The 22,001-nt window shown below is 34.7% G+C and overlaps 1 protein-coding gene across 1 annotated transcript in view; it reads left to right on the top strand.

The window, feature by feature from the left end:
* The window catches only part of SYCP2 (synaptonemal complex protein 2), a 75,679-nt gene that overhangs the window by 30,718 nt on the left and 22,960 nt on the right, over positions 1-22,001 (top strand). Inside the window, exons 12-23 of the mRNA XM_057530318.1 lie at positions 17-62; positions 607-702; positions 5,820-5,880; positions 12,587-12,735; positions 13,920-13,994; positions 14,438-14,584; positions 17,241-17,340; positions 18,190-18,347; positions 20,145-20,214; positions 20,564-20,621; positions 21,158-21,291; positions 21,441-21,880. Of these exons, the coding sequence (XP_057386301.1) occupies positions 17-62; positions 607-702; positions 5,820-5,880; positions 12,587-12,735; positions 13,920-13,994; positions 14,438-14,584; positions 17,241-17,340; positions 18,190-18,347; positions 20,145-20,214; positions 20,564-20,621; positions 21,158-21,291; positions 21,441-21,880 (1,534 nt within the window). The remainder of the gene's footprint in view (positions 1-16; positions 63-606; positions 703-5,819; positions 5,881-12,586; positions 12,736-13,919; positions 13,995-14,437; positions 14,585-17,240; positions 17,341-18,189; positions 18,348-20,144; positions 20,215-20,563; positions 20,622-21,157; positions 21,292-21,440; positions 21,881-22,001) is intronic.

Below are 22,001 nucleotides of genomic sequence, written 5' to 3'. Positions count from 1 at the left end.
CTACTTTTTATTTCAGGGTCTTTACATTTCCTTGTTCATCAGCATTTCTTGATAAATATGAGGTAAATTTTAAATTTAGTATGTGTTGTTTTAGTTATTAGATGACTTTTGGTGCAAAGGTGAAGTGAATTGTAGGTTACAAATTGACAAGAACATTAATGTTAGTCATAATTAGATCACAAATACAGCTGGTCTGGTATTCTGGATCTAAGTGACATTTTATGAAATGGCACATTTGTAGCCAAGGATAAATGAAATACAAAGGTTGTACTTCAAATTTTCTTATGTTTCCTTAATCAAGCCCATTATTGTTTATCATTCATGAATATATTCAAACATGAAAATATTTTCAACCTTTATTTGTACTTGGAATATTTGTGATTTTTTGGAGCTAGCTAATTTCTATGTAAAATATTAAGCAGCATTTCTTTTGATTGTTTCTAAATTGATTTAAATGCTGTACTTGCCTGCTCTTTATCTTCCCATACCTTCCAGCTCTACTCTTTTCTTTTTTAAAAAAACTCAACCATGAATATAACATCATAATTTTCTGTTGTGTCTTTTAAAAGCATAGTATATTCTAGTTTTATATGTTTATTTTATTAGTTGAAAATACCATCAGATGAAAAACTTGAGGGATTTTGGATAGATTTTAATCTTGGGAGCCAGACTGTATCATTCTACGTTGCTGGAGACAATGATGTAAGCTTTAGATTCCTCTGTACCATTTTATATGTGTGTGTGTGTGTGTGTGTGTGTGTGTGTGTGTGTGTGTGTGTGTGTATAATGTTGTAATTCAACTTAAGAATATGGATTTCTTTGATATTTATTTTCTCGCTATTTTAATAGATTTCAATGTTAGCTCTAGTAGTTTCGATGAGCATGGTAACCTATCAAGTTAATTAGAAATGAAAATTATTTCTGATGTCTTATTGCAAGAGAAAAATGCTAAAATTTAACACTAGTGTTTAAATATGAGCTTTTCAGAAATTAATTACATGTTAATGATTAAAATTTAACATTCACATGAACAAAGTGAATTGAATCTAGAAAAGACAGAAGTTACTCCAGTACAGAAGCACTCAGTTAAAAATAACATTAACAGATGAATGACAAATGGTCTTAACCTTATTCTTTCATAGAATCTTCTGTTTGAAAATAGTGAGGGATTAATTCTTTTTTTGTTTGTTTGTTTACATCTTTATTGGAGTATAATTGCTTTACAACAGTGTGTTAGTTTCTGCTGTATAACAAAGTGGATCAGCTATACGTATACATGTATCCCCATATCCCCTCCCTCTTGCGTCTCCCACCCCTCTAGTTGGACACAAAGCACTGAGCTGATCTCCCTGTGCTTTGCAGTTGCTTCCTGCTAGCTAGTTATTTTACATTTGGTTGTGAGGGATTGATTCTTATGGTGGTACTTAGAAGTGAATTTTAGTTCTTTTCTTTCTGTGCTATATTGTAGCTATGTTTAAACTTTCCAACCAGGTGGTATGTTTTCTGCTAACCTCTTTTTAACCTGAGGAAAATTCTTGAGGCCTTGTTTCCAAATAGCCACCACTTAATATTTTCTACATTTGCATACTTCTAGCTCAAACTGTATGGCCAAAATATGAGTAAGAGTTGATTTGCGTTTACTAATCTGACTGCGGCTGCTGATAATACAATGAGGCTTTAGTCTTTTTAGTCTCTCTCTTGTAAAATCCTGCCTTTTGTTCCGGGTAAACTCTTTATAGACGAACATTAACCAAATGCCTCTTAGGATTTCCATGTACCTTTATTTCTTTTTAGAGTACCTTTTTAGAATGCTTAATTAAAATTGAGTTCCAAAAACTAGCACTACTTCTCAGGGGTACTGATGGTTTTCATTAGTGTATTTATTCTTGCAGCGTTTTTAGGTATATTTTTAACTGGATTTTCTTCAGGAAGTGGACTTTAATTTTGGGAAAAGAGGATAGACTAGGACTGATGTGGTCCCTGACTTCCTTCACTTGGTCTAATGGGTGATTCAGACAAGAAACTAAGTAACTTTAGTATTACACTTGATAGGGATAGTATAAAACGCATTTGTAATAAATGCCTCCTATGTTCCTGTCACTGATCTAGAGACGCTAGGAGAGAGTTCTTCCCACAGAGATATTTAGACTCCTCTCCCCTCTGGATTTCTATAGCAGTAGTGCATTCTCCCTGTCTTCAGGCTTACTCTCCTCAAAGCCATTCTTCCATATTGTGGCTGCTTAAAACCCTCCCTTTGTCTCTTTACATGGTGTTTGAGGGCCTTTATGACCTGGCCCCTGGCTATTTCTCTGATAATCAGACTGTTCTCTGTGCTTACTGTGTCCTAGCCACATTCATTTTTTTTTTTTTCTTTTCCTCTAGATCACGCTCTTTTCAAGTCTTTCTACTTGCTGGTTCTAATGCTTAGGAACCTCCAGATCTTTGCGTCTTAGTTCCTTCCCAGTTAGATTTCAGCACAAATGTCACCTCCTAGTAGAGGTATTCTCTGGTAACTCAGTCTGAAGTAGCCACCCAGCCACATTATATCACATTGGCCTCTTTTTTTCTTTTATAGTAGTTATTGCTACTTAAAATCCTTTTGTTTATCTGTTGTTTTTTCTGTTTTCCCCCCGTAGAACATAAGATTTATTAAACCAGGGACATGTCTTTTCTCATTTATGGCTATTCAAGGGCTCGTATTTATTTTAAGAATGAATATATAGAATACTCAAAGAACTGAAAGATACATAGTATGGTTAGTGCATAGAGTTCAAAGGATATTGAAAAGAAATAAGGCAGGCAGTATAGAGCCAAAGAAGGATTATAAGTAGGAGGCAACATCAGTTCAGTGAATATTCAATAAGAACTTACTGTGTGCCAGATATATGCTAGACACTGAGCATCACATTCACGTAAAAGATTCTCCTGGTGGGGATGATCTCGGAGAGGCAGCAGTGAGTGGTGGCGTGAAGCGAGATCTTAATTCCCTGCCCAGGAATTGAACCTGGGTAGCCTGGATGAAAACCAGGAATCCTAGCCACCAGACCCCCTGGCTTTTGCCCCCAGTGAAAAATGCATTTCTTACAGAGGCAAAACTGTAAAAAAAAAAACAGGTACAAAGTTTATTATTTAGAGACATAGCACACCAACTAGTGGGAGAGCACACAGAGAAACAGTTTGTTTAGTTAAGATGGAAGCAAGGCAGAATTACACACTGGGAGAGCAAGGGTGTGGGCCTCCTCCCTAATGAGCACAGTAAAGAGGTGGTTAAGTCATTTATACAGGGCAGTTCTTCCAGGTCTTTGTTTACCTTTGGCCAATTATCTGGTTTCTCAACACCTGACCTGCCCTAGGACCCTCCCCGACGGTGCATGGGCAACTTTTTTCCAACATGGATTTCAGCCCAGAGGCCTAGGGGATGGCCTTAGCATCACATATTATGGGGTGGTGCCCCCTCCTTTTTGAACCCCAAGGAGCCTTTCTGTGCATGTGCAATGTTTCCCTTGCACCAAGGATGGGAAATGCATGATGTCTTGATCTTTTAACAGGGTTTAGCCCCTCTCTGTCCCTGCCGTAAAAGTGTCCAATGTCCAGTTATCTACCCTGTTCCTGTTGTTGTTTCTTATATTGAAGTGCAGATCTCGAAATATAGACTGGAGTCCGGTCATAAATATGTAGTCCGGAGCCGGTTTGTCTCTTGCCTCAGGAAATGTAAACATGGGGGTTGGGGGTTGTAATGAATGTCCGGCCTGGAGCCCATCTTCTTCTCACCCCAGGAATTTGGAACAGGAGGCCAGTTGTAAATGTCTAGCTTGGGGCCCACCTATCTCCTGCCTCAGGGAGAACAGATTAAAAAGGGACAAGACCAGAGGCAGTTAGGAGACTTGCAGTAATCCAGGTGAGAGAAATCACGGTGGCACAGTTTTGGAAAGTGACAGTGGGGATGGATGGAAATGGATGGATTCCAGAAAAACTTGAGGAGGTAGAATTGAGCAGACTTGGTAGTTTGTAGTAAAAAGAGGAAGGATTAATAAAACTTGGGTAACTGGATGGATGAAGATACTGTCCCAGGAGGATCAGTTTTGTAGGAGAAGATGATGAGCTCAACTTTGGATGTTTTGATTTGGAGGTGTTTGTGGGGTATTCAGCTGAAGATATCTTGTAGGCAGTTGGATATATTGGTCTGAAGTTGAGGTGAGAGAGCTGAGCTGTAAGTGGAGATTTAGAAGCTCTCTGTATATAGATGATAAATAAAACCATGGGATTTAATGAGTGTCTACATGACAAAACTGTGAAAAAAAAAATTTATACAGGATAGGTAGAAGAGACTCTAGCCTGAAGAATACTTGACGAATCAGCCAAAAAAGAACAAAAGGGTATCATGTTATAGAAGACAAAGGAAGGGTGTTTTATGAGCGGAAATGATGAACACTGTCAAAACACATGTTAAATAAATAAAAACTGGAGATCCATGAAAGAGCAATTTCACTTAAGTGATGAGGATTTAGGCATTCCTGGAAAGTTGAAATATTTGTAGAGGAAGTAAAGACAAGGGAAGGAGAACAGTAGAAGCTAAAGTGAGATGTGGATTCAAGGGAGGGTTTTTTTTTAGGTACTTTAAGGATAAGAGTTTTAAAGTTGATGGCTGGGGTGACAGATTAAATAAAAAACTGAGGTCAAGAGGAGGAGAGTGTAATAGAGGGAGAGTAGGGGGTGAAGATGAAACAAGTGGGTGTAATATATCGGTAACTGTTGAAGCTGGGTACGGGCATATTTTGGATTCAGTATACTATGATTTCTATTTTTTATAATCTGTTTGAAAATTTTTATAATGTAGACATTTTTTCAAAAGGAAAGCTTTGAACCAGGTGCCTCCATGTATGAGGAAGAGTCACTTTAAAGTTAGTAGATGATAACCGGTAGGTATGTGTGCCAGCTGGCATGTGCCGCAAAGGGGCAAGGTTTTTACACACAGAGAAATGTGAAGCTGCTCAAAGTGTTGGGGAGAGAGGAGGAGACCAGCCCTTTCCTGCCGACCCTGAGGTTTTGAGGTCTGGGAGAATTAGCACCTTAACTGGAGAAGGCTATAATTATAATAGTAGTGGTGCCCTCAGAGTACAGACTGGTTTCAATTAAGGCAAATAAGGTAGGGAGTTAGTGAAGCGATTGAGGATTTAGCAGAATTTCTATACAATGAGTGGTCCTTAAATAGCAAAAGAATTGGATCTATTTTCATCATAAGATTACTGAAGGTTTTAGGATCCCATCTTTTAGGAATGGTTCTAATTTTTACCATGACTTTTTTGTGTGAATTCATATTATTTTATTCACTTATACAAATTTTCAATGAAAATACTTGGAAGGGGAAAACATTTTAGGTTATTATTCACATGTATTCAGTGTTTGAATCTAAGGACAATCAATTAATGAGTGGGAATTGGGGGATGAATATGATCACATGACATTTCAAAGGAAGAAATGACAGAATTTGGTAATATTTTTTAAAAGGATATACTCTAATAAATATGAATGGCTAGTCATTCTTTGCTTTTGGTTAAGAATAGGAAACCATAAAAGTAGTCAGTACTGTCATTTACTTTTAAGAATGAACAAATAGATTAAATGTGACAAGTATAATATATTATCTAGTCAATTGATGGAGCAAGAAATGTGTTCTATCAACCAGTTACTTAGTGATACTTAGTAAAAAAAAAATAATAATAACCTTTATTGTTTGTATAACTTAAAATGGTGTTTAAAGGAGCTTTAAAGCAAGAATGAATTATTATTTATGATCAAAACCTGTTTTTAAATTTAAGAATCATCAGTGGGAAGCAGTCACTGTGCCTGAGGAAGAAGTACAAATATACAGCATTGAAGGTATTAAACTTGTTTTCTATAACTATCTTCTTGATTCTGTTGGAGTAGAAGTTGCACACTCTATGGAAAAACACAATAGACTGATGAAAGCAGATCAACATTTTCATATGTTCACATTCATAAATTTGATAGTTCAATATCATCAAATTCCCTGACCCCACATTTCCCCCAATATCTTGTATTTATTTCCTTCTCTATCTAGTCTAAAACCCATGATCAGTCACTTTCTTGTCAATACGTGCTGGACAAAAATCATACACCTTGGCAGACTGGCACCACTCCAAATTCAGATATCAAGACATACTTTAGTTATCTCAGTGGGCATGTAGTGGTATCTCATGATAGCTTTTATTTGCATTTTCCTAATAACCAGTGATGTTGAGCACTTTTTCATGTGCTTAATGGCCACTCATATATCTTCTTCGTGAAGTGTCTGTTTAAATATTTTGTCCATTTTTTTTTTTTTTACTGGACTGTCTTTTTTATTATTAAGTTTTTGAGTTCTTATGTATCCTGGATACGAATCCTTCAACAAATAACATGTTCTGTGAGTATTTTCTCCCTATCTGTATCTTACTCATTTTCTCAGTGGTGTCTTTAATGAGCAGAAGTTTTTAAATTTGAAGTCCACATGATCAGTTTTTTTTTTTTCCATGGTTATTGCTTTGTGTGACCTAAGAAATTTTGCCTACTACCAAGTCACAAAGATGTTCTCCTGTTTTTCTATAAAAACTTCATGGTTTTAGCTTTTATGTTGAGGATTATGATCCATCTCAAATTAATATTTGATTATGGTGTGATATAGGAGTTAGGTTCATTTTTTCATATGGGTATACAGTTATTTCAGGACTATTTGATGAAAAGGTTTTCCTTTCCCCACTGGACTTCATTGGTTCCCTTATTGAAAATCAAATGACTGGTAGAAGTGCAGGTCTTGATGCTGTAGTCCATTCCATTGTTCTGTTCCCTATGCCAGTACCACATTGTTTTAATTACTGTAGATTTATAGTGAGTCTTAAAGTGAGATAGTGTTAGTCTTCTAACACTGTGGGTTTGGTTTTTTATTTCAAGACTGTTTTGGAAATTTTAGACCTTTTGAATTTCCATGTAAATTTTAAAATTGGCTTATCAATTGCTACAAAAAGCCTGCTAGAATTACGACTGGGATTGTAGTTTGATATCTGGAGAAATAACATTGTAACAATAGTTACACTTCTTTGTGATGTATTATTCTTTTATATATTATTGGAATTGATTTGCAAAATTTAGTTAGGAATTTGGTATTTCATGTTCTAGAAGGTCTAGTTTTCTTTTCCTGTAATGTCTGTTTTTTTGGTTTTTTTGTTTTTAAGTTTCAGAATCAGGGCATTGTTAGCTTCATAGGCTGAACTGGCAAGTATTCTATAGTCTTCAGTTTTCTCTAAGAGCATGTGTAGAATTGGTATTGTTTCTTCCTTAAGTACTTGGTAGTATTTACCAGTGAAGCAATCTGGGCTTGCACTTTTACTTTTCTTTGCTGAAGGCTCTTAACTACAAATTCAATTAATTTAATAGATAGAGGGTTTTTCAGGTTATCTATTTTTTCCCTTGAGTAAACTTTGGTAATTTGTGTCTTTCAAGTAATCATGTTGTCAAATTTATTGGCATAAAGTGGTTTATAATGGTCCCATTTTATCTTTTTACTGTCTGTAGATTCTGTAGTGATGGTCCCCCTGTTGCTGCTGATACTGCTAAGTTGTATCTTTTTTTCCTAATCAGTCTGATGAGAGTTATATCAATATTATTGATATTCTCTAAGAGCCAGCCTTTAGTTTCATCGATTTTTCTCATTTTTGTGTTTTGATTTTCAATTTAATTGATCTGTGCTCTTATATCTGTTCTTTTCTTCTGCTTACTTTAGTTGTAATTTGCTTTCCTGTTCCTAGCGTCTCAGGGTGAAGCTGAAGTCATTGGCCTGAGACCATTTTTTCTCTTCTAATATAGCTGTTTAGTGCTTTACATTCTTCCCCTAAGTACTTCCTTAGCCGCATCCTACAAATTGCCGTGTGCTGTATTTCCATTTTCAGTAATTTATTCTTTTTAAATTTCTCTTTTGGTTTCTTCCTTGACCCATAGGTTTATTTAAAAGTGTTTTATTTAGTTTCTATATACTTGAGATTTCAGGGATATTTTCCTGCTACTGATTTCTAACTTAATTTCATTGTTATGAGAGAGTATACTTTGTATGATTTTGAGAATCCTTTTCAGTATATTGACACTTATTTTATGACCCAGAATATGGTCTGTCTTGGTGAATGGTGTGAGTGCGCTTGAAGGAATGTGTATTCTGCTGTTGTTGGGTGGAGGGTTGGGTTGATAGTGTTGTCATATATCCTCCCTCATTGTCTGCCTCCTTGTTCTATCACTTATTGAGGGAGCGGTATTGAAGTCACCACTAGAGCTGTGGGTTTTTTTCTGTGCAGTTCTGTTATTTTTTCGCTTCAGATATTTTGAATTTCTGTTATTAGTTTTATAAACATTTAGTGGTATTATCTTTTCTTCATAAATTTATCATTATGAAATGACTCTTTTTCCTGTGGTAATATTCTTTGCTCTGCAGTCTACTTTATATAATATTAGTATACTCTCTCCAAGTTTCTGTTGGTTAATTATAGCATGGCATAGCTTTTCTTTATTTTTAAGTCATTTGTGTCTGTGTATTTAAAGTGGGTTTCTTATAGGCATCATATACTGATACTGGGCATCAAATCAGAGACTGTCAGTGTAATTTGATAGTCTCTGCCTTTTGTGGTTTTTAATGTGACTATTGATTTGCTTTAAATTCATCATCTAGCTTTTGTTTTTTCTAAGTGCCATCCCATCTGCCGTGTTTCTTTTCCTCTTTTTCTTCTTTGGTGTTAATTCATTTTCAGTGGTTTCATTGTATTTCTTTTGTTGGCTTTATATCCACCTTTTTAGTGGCTGATTTACAGTTTATTTTATACATATTTAACTTAATAGTGTGTGTGTTGAAGTAATATTATACCCCTTTATGAATAGTGTAAGAACCTTGTAGTAGTAAACTTCCATTTTTGCTTTCCTGGCCTTTGTGCCATTGCTGCCCATAATGCTAAAAATTTTTTTGCTTCTGAATGTGTCAAAGACCTCATATTATGGTATAATGATATTCTTCTTTATGCAGCCAATTAGTTTTTAAAGAGATTTAAAAAGTGGATTAAAAAGTATTTTATATTTACCCACATATTTACCATTTCCAGTGTTCAGCTTTCATTTGTATAGACCCAGATTTCCATCTGGTATTATTTTCCTTCTGCCTAGGTGACTTCTCTAATATTTCTTGACCTGCAGATATGCTGGTGATGAGTTCTTCCAGGTTTTTTATGTCAGAAAGTCTTTATTTTGTTTTTACTTTGCAAAGTATTTTTGATACATATAGAATTCTAGACTGCCTGTTGTCTTCCTTTCAGTGTACTTGAAAGAGGTTACTCTACTCTCTCTTGGCTTGCATTGTTTCTGATGAGAAGTCTGTCACTCTTATGTTTGCTCCTTTTTGTTTAAAGTCTTTTTTTCCCCGGCTGATTTTAAGTTTTTCTATTTATTAGTAGTTTTAAACATTTGATTATAGTGCTTTAGTGTAATTTTCTTCATATTGTTCGTTCTTGAGGTTCATTGAGCTTCCTTGCTTCTAAAGTTTTTATCCACTGTTCTTCAAATATTTTTTTCTGCTCCTTCTTTTTTCTCCTCCTCTCTGGAGGCTCTGATTACATATATACTAAGCTATATGAAGTTCTCCCATAGCTCACTGATTCTCTGGATTCTCTACCCAAACTCCAGGCTTTTATTTCCACTCTCTTTTTTCATTTCGGTAGTTTTTTATTGCTGTGTTTTGTTGCTAGTTAATATTTTCTTCTGCAGTGTGTAACCTGCTTCTGTTCTATCCTGTGTAATGTTTATCAGGCATTATATTTTTCATCTCTGGAAGTTTGATTTGGGTCTTTTTTAAAGATAAATTTTAAATTTTAGAATAGTTTTAGATTACAGAAAACTTGCCAGAATAGTGTAGAAAGTTTCCATATACACCCTCACGCAGTTTCTCTTATTTTTTTTATTGTGGTAAAAATCACATAATATTTACCATCTTAACCATTTTTTAGTGTATATAGTTCAGTAGTGTTAAGTACATTCACATTATTGTGAAACAGATCTTCAGAACTTTCGTCATCTTGAGAAATTGAAACTCCATACTCATTGAACAGTTCCCCTTTTTCCCCTCCACCCAGCCCCTGGTAACCACCATTCTACTTTTTGTTTCTATGAAATTGACTATTTTAAGTGGAATCATGCAGCATATGTCTTTTTGTGACTGGCTTATTTCACTTAACATAACGTCCTCTCCTGTAGTTTTAACATCATACATTTTTATGGTACATTTGTCACTGCATCTTAAAAAAGTCTACGTGGATCCTATGTCTTCCTCTATCTCATTCTTTTTCCATTCATAGCCAATTTTGAGAGAATAGTTTTTACTAAATCTTTCCCTTTCTTGCTCTTCATTTCTGTTCTTTTCTACATTCTGTTTAACATCCCACTCCATCAAAATTTCCACTGAAATTTCAGATGTCAAGGTAATAATTAACTCCTTCATTATCAATATCAGTATACACACTTCAGTCCTTATACTGACCCTTGGTGGCACACCCCAGCCACCACAGGGATAGTGTCTTCTGTGCTCAGGACTTTTCCAGACCTCACACTGTCTCTCTTCATCTGGCTCTTCATTTGTATCTTTTAATATCCTTTGTAATAAAGTGGTGATGTAGTCTACCTATGTGGAGCAGGCAAGATCTGAATTTTTTACATGACTGGCACTCATGGAAGTTAAAAAAAAGTGTGGACTCTGGAGATCAAGCAATAGTTCTAGTGAAAAAGAGCATCTACAGTTGCAGACTGAAGGAATGGGGAAGCAGCAGCACAATAGGGTGAGGTTAGACCCTTTTATGTTCAATTTATAGGAGTATATAAAATAAAGGCTCCATGGACAGTTTTTAAGTGTTTTTTTGAATGGTTTTGCAGGAGAAAACATATTATTATATTCATTTAAGAATAGTATACTGGAATCCTACAGAAATATCTAGATAACATTATAAGATCCAAATATGTTGATATCTATAAATACTTGGATTTTATAGGAAGCAACAAAATAGGAAGTTTTCTGGTATCTCAGTAATATTGCTAACTAAAAAGCAAGCCACGATATAGTCTAGGCAGTCAAAGCAAATATCAGAAATTTCAACAAAGTCAGCAATAAAATATAACAAATATCAACAAATTCTTATGTAGATAGTCATGACATATGTGGAGAATGCTTTGTAGAAGAAGGTACAAAGCATTCAGCAAAATAATAAATTGGAAGTAATTCTAATACCATGTTCATGCAAGCAGTGAAGCAAATACTGCATTTACTCTAAGTTCACAGCAAGCTGCAGAAAAAAATTCAAATGCGTATCAGAGGGATATAACAATAAACAAAAATATTCATAAAGATTATAAGTGTTCTAATCTTCATCATCAAAATCTGAAACATTATCATTTTCAACGTCACCTGATCTTTCATCTCTAAAGCCTGATAACTTTTACTGTTGAGACTTGTGACTGTTTTTTCTTTAAAAAAAAAAAAAAAAAACTACCAGCATTTTGGATTAGAAACTGCGTTACCACTATCTTCAGGCAACTAATACTTCTTAGTACCATCAAAGGACATCACGGAGGAAGTTTCATGACCATATAGCTGCAAAAGCAAATAAGACATTTTCTGTTTGGGCAAGCCTCATAAGGATCAGAGAGTTTTATAGCCAATAGGGACACTTGTCCTTTAGGGTAGCATGGAGTGGCCAGCGGAGCTTTTCCTGATGCAGACACAAAGTTTTGTCCTTGGTGTGGTCCTTCTCCCTCAGGATGTTTTCCTCTTGCCCAAAAGCAAACACTGGGGGCAGGTGTGGAGACTTCTCAGTCAGCAACAGGAGCACCACCAGAGGTAGGACAGGACCATAGTGGCCTTCGGTCCATAATACAGGCACATTAATTGGGTGCCAGGTAATTTTCTGTAACTTTTTGGAGGAAGGGAGGTGAATACTTCATATAAACTGGCACTTAACAGTATTTTCTTTTCACTGGATTGGTGAATTTATTGAGGATTAGCACTGTATCCTTCTTCCTTCACAATATCCTGGTACTCAAGTTTTTATCAAACGTTCATTGTCAACACGTTTGTAACTGTGGATTTAATAGAAATGTCTTAATAGATGCTTATGCCTAGGAATGGTTAGTTATGGAATTAAAGTTATTTTCTTTTTTGCCTGTTTTAAATTAAGAAAATAGTTTTCTCAGATGTGTCCAAAGAATATTTATTAAGAACCTGTTAGTGTCCAGAATGTACTCAGGGCTTTAGTTCATTAATTATTGTATTACCTTGTAATTTATAAATCAGGAAACTGAGACTTTGAAAAATAAACTGAATTGTTGATTTGTTTATGTAAGTAGTTAGTACCAGAATTGATTAATTTAAATACTGTTAAATCCTAAAAGTTAATTTTATTTCAGTTCATTTTAATAGGTATGCTGCATGCTTTTCTTATTTATAGTATACCTATAGAGTGGTATCATAGGAATGAATGTAAACTAATCAGTGTGATTCCTTTGCGTACAGTGAGAGAATCGAAGAAGCTACTGACTATAACTCTGAAAAATAAAGTAAAAGTTAGTGAAAGAGAAGGGAAGGAATTGCTTTTGTATTTTGATGCATCGTTAGAAATCACTAACGTGACACAAAAAATTTTTGGTGCAAATAAGTATAGGGTAAGTCAAACTCTTTTTAATAAACATTTATTTTCATAATTCTGGAAACTTTCAGTTACTTGGGACTATAAGTTTCATTGATTTTTTTTTCCCTACAATTCTTTATAAAATAACATGTAGATTTTTAGTCCTTTAAATTTGTATTGTGGAATGGCCATCAGATTGTTAGCCATACCCTTTCAGATACCGATTAGAAAGAATCTCAGATGACAGAATTAGCAGCAGCTACTCAAAACATTTAATGAATTTCTGCGAGGTGTTTAGAAAGTGAAATGAGACAAAGGCTTGTTTTCAAGATATTAAACATTGTGAGAATTACAGAATGTGCCTCAGAAGAAGTAAGTGGCATATAGAAAATGAAGTATAGATGTTGAAGAAAGAATGCACATTAAGAGTCAGATATGAAGGAAAGGCTATGGAGGTGGGCCTTGAAATGGCCTTGGAAGTTAATGAATGAAATTTAGATAAGATGCTTTCCAGGACTGGAAGAGGATATAAGTCGGATATTGTTTAACTGGGAATCAAGGTGGGAATTCATGTTATGTTTAGGGAGATGTTCAGTTGACAAGCTTGGATGGTCCATGTCTTAGTTTGTTCAGGCTACTGTAACAAAAATACCATAGACTGGGTGGCCTAAACAACAAACATTTTTTTCCTCATAGTTCTGGAGGCTGTGAGTCAGATCAGGGCGCCAGCAGACTCAGTGTCTGGTGAGGGCCCATTTCCTGGTTCATCGATGGCCATCTTTTCATGGTGTCCTTACATGGTGGAAGGGGTGAGGGATTTCTCTGGGGTCTGTTTTATAAGAACACTAATTCCATTCATAAGGGCTCTGCCCTTATGACCTTAGCAACCCCCAAAGGCCTCCACTCCTAATACCATCCTTGGGGACTACGTTTCAACATATGAATTGCGGGGGAAAAATTCAGTCTATAGCGTGCAAAAGATTTATGGTGAAGAATAGCAGATAATATGCTTGTGAGGAACCCTTACCAAAATAGCAGGCTAAGACCGTGGTTAGTGGGGAGTCATTGAATTATTCTGAAAAGAGTATTTATATGTATAAATAATAATGATTTAAGATAATTTGGCAATTTTGGAAGGGAACAGGTATAGGAAATAATTGCATTAAAATGGAAAGAACTGGGAGAAAATGACATCCCTTTGAATTAATTTTACTTTAGGAATTTACCAGAAAACAAGGCGTTTCAGTTGCCAAAACATCTGTGCATATTCTTTTTGATGCAAGTGGATCACAGGTATGTGTCTAACTTACTTGATTTTTACCACTGGGCTAAGTTTAACCCTAAATAATAATAGCACAGTAATAAAGTTCATCTTGGAGGGTGAATATCTAAAAAAATAAATCGTCTCAACATAGTGCCCCAATAAGATGTATATACTTTTTAAACATATTAATAATCATTTATTTCAGTACAGAAGGTAGGTTGTTATTAATACCAGTTTTGGTAACTTTAAATAAAAATCAGAAGTACATGTTCTTCCACTAATGCCAAAGCCTGTTTTATGTCTATTAACGTTTGAAAAAGGACTAAAAATTATAACAGTACATAGATATAAGACAAAAAGAATTGACCTTTATGAGTGTAAGATGAATGAGCGCTTTACGAAGACATCCAGTGATTTTTGAGAACTGCCTATGGTTTGCAGTTTTAAACACTTTTTCCTTATTCTCCAACAGATTCTAGTCCCAGAAAGTCAAATCTCACCAGTCGAAGAAGAACTCGTTAGTTTGAAAGAAAAAGCTAACCCCCAAGAGGAATTTGCTAAACCTCCAAAATATATCAAAAACAGTAATCAAGGGGACAGAAAAAATAGTCAGCCTGAGGTATATATGGCATCAAAATAGTCATTTATAAAATAGCATAGGTCAAATCATTGCTATATATAATTATAGAAAAAAGCATCTAGAATTCATGTTTATCAGTCACATTTCAGAGTATTTCCCCTGCCTTTTACAAATGCAAACAAAAGTTAGTGTTTCAAAAAAAAAAAAAGTTAGTGTTTCAGTAGATTGTGTTTATATGTAAGGTTTAGGGATTTAGGACAAGGTATACCATACACTTGTAAGTTTCAAATTAGAGATATATAGGAAATTAACTACCACTTTTTGCATTTATCTTTTCTGTTCTGTCTCTGCACTGGCCAATACAAATTTATAATGTAATGTTCTGTTTATTTGCATGAGGAAAGAAAGCAAAATACTAGGTTCTTTCTCCTCCTCCTGCTCCATTGAGGATCTCCTCTAGGCCACATGTGATAGAACCATTTCTCAGCCGCCTTCTCCACATCTTGCTGTGACACTTGACATTGCTAACAGCCCTCTCTTTCTTAATGTCCTCTCCTTTGTCCTCTATGTTAGCATTTTAATTCTCTTTTTACTTCTGTTACTACATCAGAGATACTTTCACTGTCTCCTAAATGTAGATTTGCTCTAAAAGCTTGATACCCAGCCTTCTGAACATCTCTGTGCCTTCTCCCTTAGAGAGCTTCCTTCCTGTGCATAATTTAACCTCTTAAAATGTACCAGGCTTCTGTTCAAAGTTCTATAGCTACGTCTCCACTTACTCTTTTAATATTTCCCTTGGTTGTGTCTCTTCAAGCCCTTTCCTAAAGTCTACCTCAAACTCTTTATCTTTTGCCTCAAGTTTGCATCTGCCTCCGTACTTCAGTAATGTTACCATTCATTTTTCTGATGATATCCTTGATTCCAAACTCTTCTCCCCCCATACCTAGAACCAAGGTGCTAGTGATTGTTCTTTCATAGTATCTCTCACATCGTTTCCTCCTTATTATTCCCTTTACCGTTACTCATTTTAGCATACCTAGGTTACACAGTAACCTTCTAATAGTGTCTTTGACACTGTTGCTCCATTTTGTGAGCTACCCTGTGTCGTACACCACTGATTTTTCTTCATACAGGTATCCTCATAGCATTCTTCTGCTCAGAAAGCCTTGTCATCTCTGTGTTTATCCCATTAAATCTAAGTTTTGACTTAGTTTGAAGACATTCTGTAATTTAATATTACTCTATCGAAATACCCTCCACTTTAGTATGGTCAGTTGCTTTACTGTCTCTTTTTTTATGGCATGCTCATTCTTGCCTCTGTACTTTCATTCATGCTGCTTTTACCTCTGCTTATCTAAAGTGTACTTACATTTGTAAATCTTTGTTCATTTTTACTTTCTTAATGGAGCTTTTCCCAATTATTTTTACTAATCTCTCACCTTTAGGCAACTGTAACTCTCACAGCCTCTTCCATACATTGTGTTACTATTTTTCCCTTTAGTCTGTGCCCTTCATTAAATTAAAAGTATCATTTTTGTCAACTGTAGTTCCCTCAGATGATTAGATTATAAAAGCCTTTTTTTGTGTCTTTATATCAGAATCATAACTTGAGTACTTACTAAAAATGCAGATTCTTAGACCCCCCCCTCCCCACCTTAAACCTATTGAATCATAACACAAACTCTGGAAAAGATCTTAACCACACTAAAGTTTGAAAAACATTGCACTGTTGTTAAATACACACTGTGTTTTCAATAAGGACTAACTGTTCAAAGCATTTATATGAATAAGTAACTTTTTGGATCTCATTCATTATATACCACTAGAACTGTAATTTCTTTAAGAAGAATCTGCTGATTCAGTAGCTTATTTTCTGGTTCATCTTAGAATTCACATTTCTCCTATCCTTCCCCACCTTTCCTCCATTGCCCCATATACGTACCTACTCAAAACTCCATCAATTTTTTTTTCTCTGTCTTAGGGGCAGGTGCCTTTTTCAAAACAGCTGTCTTCTCCCTCTTTATGGTTTGTCATCATGTAGTCCTTTGTACGGCATCCTCTGGAACTCCTGTCCCCTGTAGTCCCGCCTCTGCTTATCTACTTCTGTTGCTCTTATCAGTCATTCTAGGCTAAAGTTAGAAAATGCACATCTTTTTTGGAACACTAGCTTGTGTGCCACTGAGTCTCTGAACTCCTGTAGCTGCTTTTTACTCCAAAGGCAGTTTAGTCTTCACAGAATATTAATACAGTTTTTTAAATGTGTGAAAGTTTTGAAGAAGGCTTAATGTTATGAAAACTTTCACAAACAAGTTTACATAAATATGTGTTCCAAACATTATCCTTATGAAATACAATACGAAATTGTGAGCCAATGGTTAACTAGATAAACTGAGTGTCAATAAAATATTTTCAGCTAATATATAAAGGTACTATACTTCTAAGTCTGGATATTCTTTAAATATTCTTTAAAACAGCATCCTTTACTTGTTTCGGCTATCTATTCAATACCAAACATTAGGATAAAATCCTTCAAGTCAGGCTAAACTACAGATATTTCTGGATATCATATTGTTTATAAAATACCATATGTCTTTTGTGTGTAGTCAAGGCAAAATGTTGTGAATAAAATTATAGGATATTTAATTTCAAAAGAGAATGTATATTTACTGTGTTTTTTTTTTTCTCATGGTTTAAGATAATTACTCCTAGCAAAAGAAAAATGTCTGAAGCATCAATGATTGTTTCTGGTGCAGATAGATACACTGTGAGAAGTCCAATACTTTTAGTCAGTACATGTAAGTTTTATTGTCTTTGAAGATTCCTAACAAGTATTATTGTTTTAAGCCGGCATTTTTTAAATTCAGGAGTATTTTGGACCTAATTTATCTAGAGGATAATTTGGGGATATAAAAATTAATAAAATATGAACCACAAATGTCTTCTGTCAAAAAATTATAAATGTCTGAGAAGTTTATGGGTATCCATATAAACATTATTCAGAATATTAATATTCAGCATTAATAATTTGTTGTAATTTTAAGTGGGAGCCAGCATAACATAGTGGATAAAACATTAAATTAATCAGGCTGCTTGGGCTTGTTTCCCCACTCCTGGGTATGTACTTTGTAGCTAAGTTTAGAACCAGTTTCCTTTCTATGAAATGGGACTAAAGTGTCTAACCTCATCAAATTGTTTAAAGGATTAAATAAAAATTATTCATTAAACAAGAAATGTTGTGAAACATTTAGACAGTGCCTTGTACATACTAAGAGCTAAATAAAAATTTAAAAATAATCTGATACTGTGTACTAGTTGCTATAAACACAGTATTATTTAATCTTTATGACAATTTAATAGTGACCTTCTGTTCCCAAAATCTGATTGCCTACTGGGAAATTATCTAATATTTGACAAACTTCTCAAACTTAACAGGTCCAAAATAAATTCATCTTTCCACCCTCCCTGCCAGTTTTTCTCCATTTCTTACCTTGGAATATGGTGTCCATATCCAGTTACTCATCTAAGTCAGAAACCTGGGACCCATCTTAGAATCCCCTTTTTTAACCTTCCTCAGCAAAAATTATCTCAGTGAGAGCAACGTAGAAAATCCTACAAATACAGCAGTCCTTTGTCCTCCTTTTTAGCAACACCACGAAGAAGAAGAATTAAACCACCACTGCAAATGATGAGTTCTACAGAAAAACCTGGTGCTTCTAAAACATTGGAAAATGGAGTGGATAATGCTGTATCGCTTAAATCTAGACCATCTGAAGAAAGAAATAGAGGAGATAATACAGACAAAGTAACTTTTCTTTGAAAGCATTTTTAAATAAATTTTTATCAAGTTATTGTAGAAATACATAATTGAGCTAACTACTTTTGCAAGCAGTGAGTGTCTCACTTTTCCTACAGTATTGCTTTTTAAATTTTTTTAGATATCATTTATTGTCCTTGAAAGTAAGGTCTTATCAATCATTTACTGTGCTAACAATAAAATTTAGAAATATTCATTCAGTGTAACTGATTTATGCATTCAGTAGGAGAAATGGACTTGCCATCATTCTTTAGTTTATTATACAAATTAGTGTCTGCTATGGGGAAGGTTCTGGTTTAGAAATATAAGACACAAGTGGAATCTGTCTTTTAGTATCTCAAAGTCTAGCATGGGAATTAGACAAATTAATAAGATGATTATAATATTGTATGTGTTCTCAGATGTACATACAGGATGCAGTAGAAACCTAGTAGAGGGGCAGGTGCCTAATCCCACAGCTGGAGGGGAAGCTGAAGATCAGGAGATGCTCTTTTAGGAGATGGAGAGGAGTTAATTTTTGAAGGGTCAATAAAGGTTATTAGTCACATGGACATCGAGGAGGGCATTCTTTCCAGGAAGTTGAAGGGGGGACAGATCAGGGAATGGATGAGAGAAAGTTGTGTCTTGGAGAAATAGGTAATCAGAGATACAGATAAGTTTGTAGATGAGGAGGAACACCTGAAAGCTTTTGTTTTCTCTGAAGTGTGAGCATGGTGAGCTTCTCTTGGGGACAGAGCCTTGAAGTAGAGGGCTCAGAGACACACAGAGGTTTGGAATAACTACTGAGAGAGAATGGAGAGGGGGAAGAATAAGTACAAGCGTTAGGCAGTGTTGAGGGCCCAGTTCAAATTTAAGACTATGAAGCTTATCATGGCATTAGTTTAGAAGTAAGTATAATTTCCTCAAATAAAGCTTAGCAGCCTTGGTGTTACAGTAAAAAAAAGAAAGATGGTGGATGTAAAAAAATTTTTAATGGTTATGTGGCCGAAAGATAAAGGGTGCAAAAGTTGAAGATACTAGGAAAAAATAGTCAAAGTAATGGTTCAAATTGTCTACCTAAGTGTTTCTTAATAGGGGCAGTATTGTTTAGCTGTGCAGTGTGGTTCTGAATGTTGTAGGATGAGAAGTGTCCTAGGCCTGGGCTTACTTATTGTCAGGAGAGCCCTTCTGTCATTGTGACAACAAAAAACACACCTGTACATTTTCATACTGCTCCTCTCCCAGAAGGGAAGACAGCCAGGATGAGGCAAAATATCTTAGTTAGAGGGTATATTTTTCTGATAGTGATGGCAAATTTTTATTTGGTCTGGGCAGGTGTGTACCTGTGGCTGTGGAAAGAGGGAAGCTTGCTACAGTCAAGAAGTTACTTGTGCAGTGGCCAAAACTTTACAAAATAAGTTAATACTTCATAATTTCCGGTTCATATGTATGTTAGTGAAAAGACAGAATAGATGCAGGCTATGAGATCAATAGCAAGAGAAGATACGCCATGGAGGTGCTAGAAATTCTCAGAGAGGAAAATTGAATTATTTTTCTAGCTGTGGCTGAGATCAGAAAATTTGTAGGATCTTCTGCCTCCTTATCTGCAATGAAAGTTACTTTCTTGTGTTTTAGGATAGGCAGTATTCTAGAATGGGCATAATCGTTATGAAATAAATAGAAATACTATCCAACTTTTAATAGTAAGGCAAAAAAGTTTTAAACTTTAATACTCTGGCTTTTAAAAGTTGTTTTCATATAATGCCTTAATTCAAATTTATATTAAAATTTCTCCCCTGTTTATAGCATATCGAAACTGCTAAAGTTACAGAAAAGACAGAAAATAAGGACATTGAATTCCCAAACCAAAATTTTAGTAAGTAATCCTTGGTTTAATTTTAGTCATTCTTTATATATATATATATATACACACACACATACACACATATATATATATATATATACTCACTTCTCTCTATACTTCCCTTTCATTTATTTGAAAAAAAGATTTATAATGAATACATTCAGCTTTATGCAAAGAACTTAGAGGTTACAAGGAAATATAATACAGCCTTTGTTCCCAAGAAGTTTGGGTCTGGGAGGGGGAAGATGAGATCAATCAATCTTTCCATCCCAATATGTGAACTTTGATCAAATTCTAGCTTTCATTTTACCCTGCCAACTGCACGAAAAAATGAAAATACCATAATTTTTGTTCTATTTAGGTGAACTCCAGGAAATTGTTCCTGATTCACAGGCAGTGGGAAAAATAGATAAACCTGTGTAAGTATGAGAAAACCTATCAAATCATTTAGCCTATAGTAATGTTACTTTTAGATGAGTGTAACAAATTTAAAGGACAAGGCCTTTATAGTCTTAGAATGTAGTATTGGTTATAGAATTTATCATCTTTCAAGTATTATTATGATCGCACAATGGGGAATAGCCTATATGTTTCTTCAACCAACATAACTCTTTTCAAATTGAGAGACTTAAAATGAATGAGATTTTTAAAACAATAAAGTATGAATGTGAAGAAAATTAACCAAGTTTAGATATACATGAAGACGTGTAAGATATGTGAGATGTATTTAGGTAGATATCAAAATAGTAGCAATAATGGAACTTTCACAATAATATTCTTTAATCTTGATCAATTATATAGTAAATTTTAACTTTCATCAGGACTTATGAGAATAATTTTCATACTTGACTGTTAAATTTCTGTCAATAAACATTGACTAAATAAAAGGAACCAAGGCCTTATATCAGAGTCATAGGCTAATGTTTTGTGATAAGCAAATGAATTTATTTTGCAGGTCACCTGGTGTTTTAGACAACATCTGTGGAAATAAAATGCACTCCAAATGGGCATGTTGGACACCTGTAACAAATATTAATCTGTGTAATAACCAAAGAGCAAGTACTTCATCAGGAGGCACATTTAATCAAGGTGAAACACAGTTTTCTCTGTATATAAAATAGTTGTTCAAGGAAATACTCATTTCTTGAAATGTCTTAACAAATATTTTGGTTTTAACAAATTTTGTATATGATCAGTTTATAAATTTAATAAGGATTAATTTCTCATTTTCCTACTAGATACTGTTATCAACAAAAAACTTACTAAACAAAAATCATCCTCTTCAATATCTGATGATAATTCTCAGGAAATGGGAAAGGTGCAGTATGGGAAAGAAAGAATGCAGCATAACAAAATACATAAAGCAGAAGTAGAAGTTTGCAAAAGAAACAAACAACAACAACTGAATCATTCTAAACATTTGGAGGAGAAAAATATTGAAAATACAAAACAGAGTGATTGGCATATTGAATCTGAAACTACTTTTAAATCAGTTCTCCTAAATAAGACAGTTGAAGAATCTGTGATCTGTAGGAAGAAATACACACTGTCAAAAGATGTGAATACTGCTATCTGTGATAAAAGCCCTTCTCCTAGAAAAAATGCAAAAAGTCATAGAAAATCAGGGAAAAGATTGACATCTGAATTTAATTCCTGGGATTTGAAACAAAAAAAAATGGTGAGCTTTCAGTGTGTTTTATTTCTGCACACCCATAATATGCCTACTTAATAACATAAAGTGAAAGAAGCTTGATTAATTGCTACAAATTTAGTGTTTGTAATACCCTGTCCTTTTTTTA

The sequence above is a fragment of the Balaenoptera acutorostrata genome, chromosome 15 (genome assembly GCF_949987535.1).
Source record: "Balaenoptera acutorostrata chromosome 15, mBalAcu1.1, whole genome shotgun sequence".
NCBI classification, from domain to species: domain Eukaryota; kingdom Metazoa; phylum Chordata; class Mammalia; order Artiodactyla; family Balaenopteridae; genus Balaenoptera; species Balaenoptera acutorostrata.
Note: the sequence above shows the minus strand (reverse complement) of the source record. Positions and strands in the feature narration are given on the sequence as shown.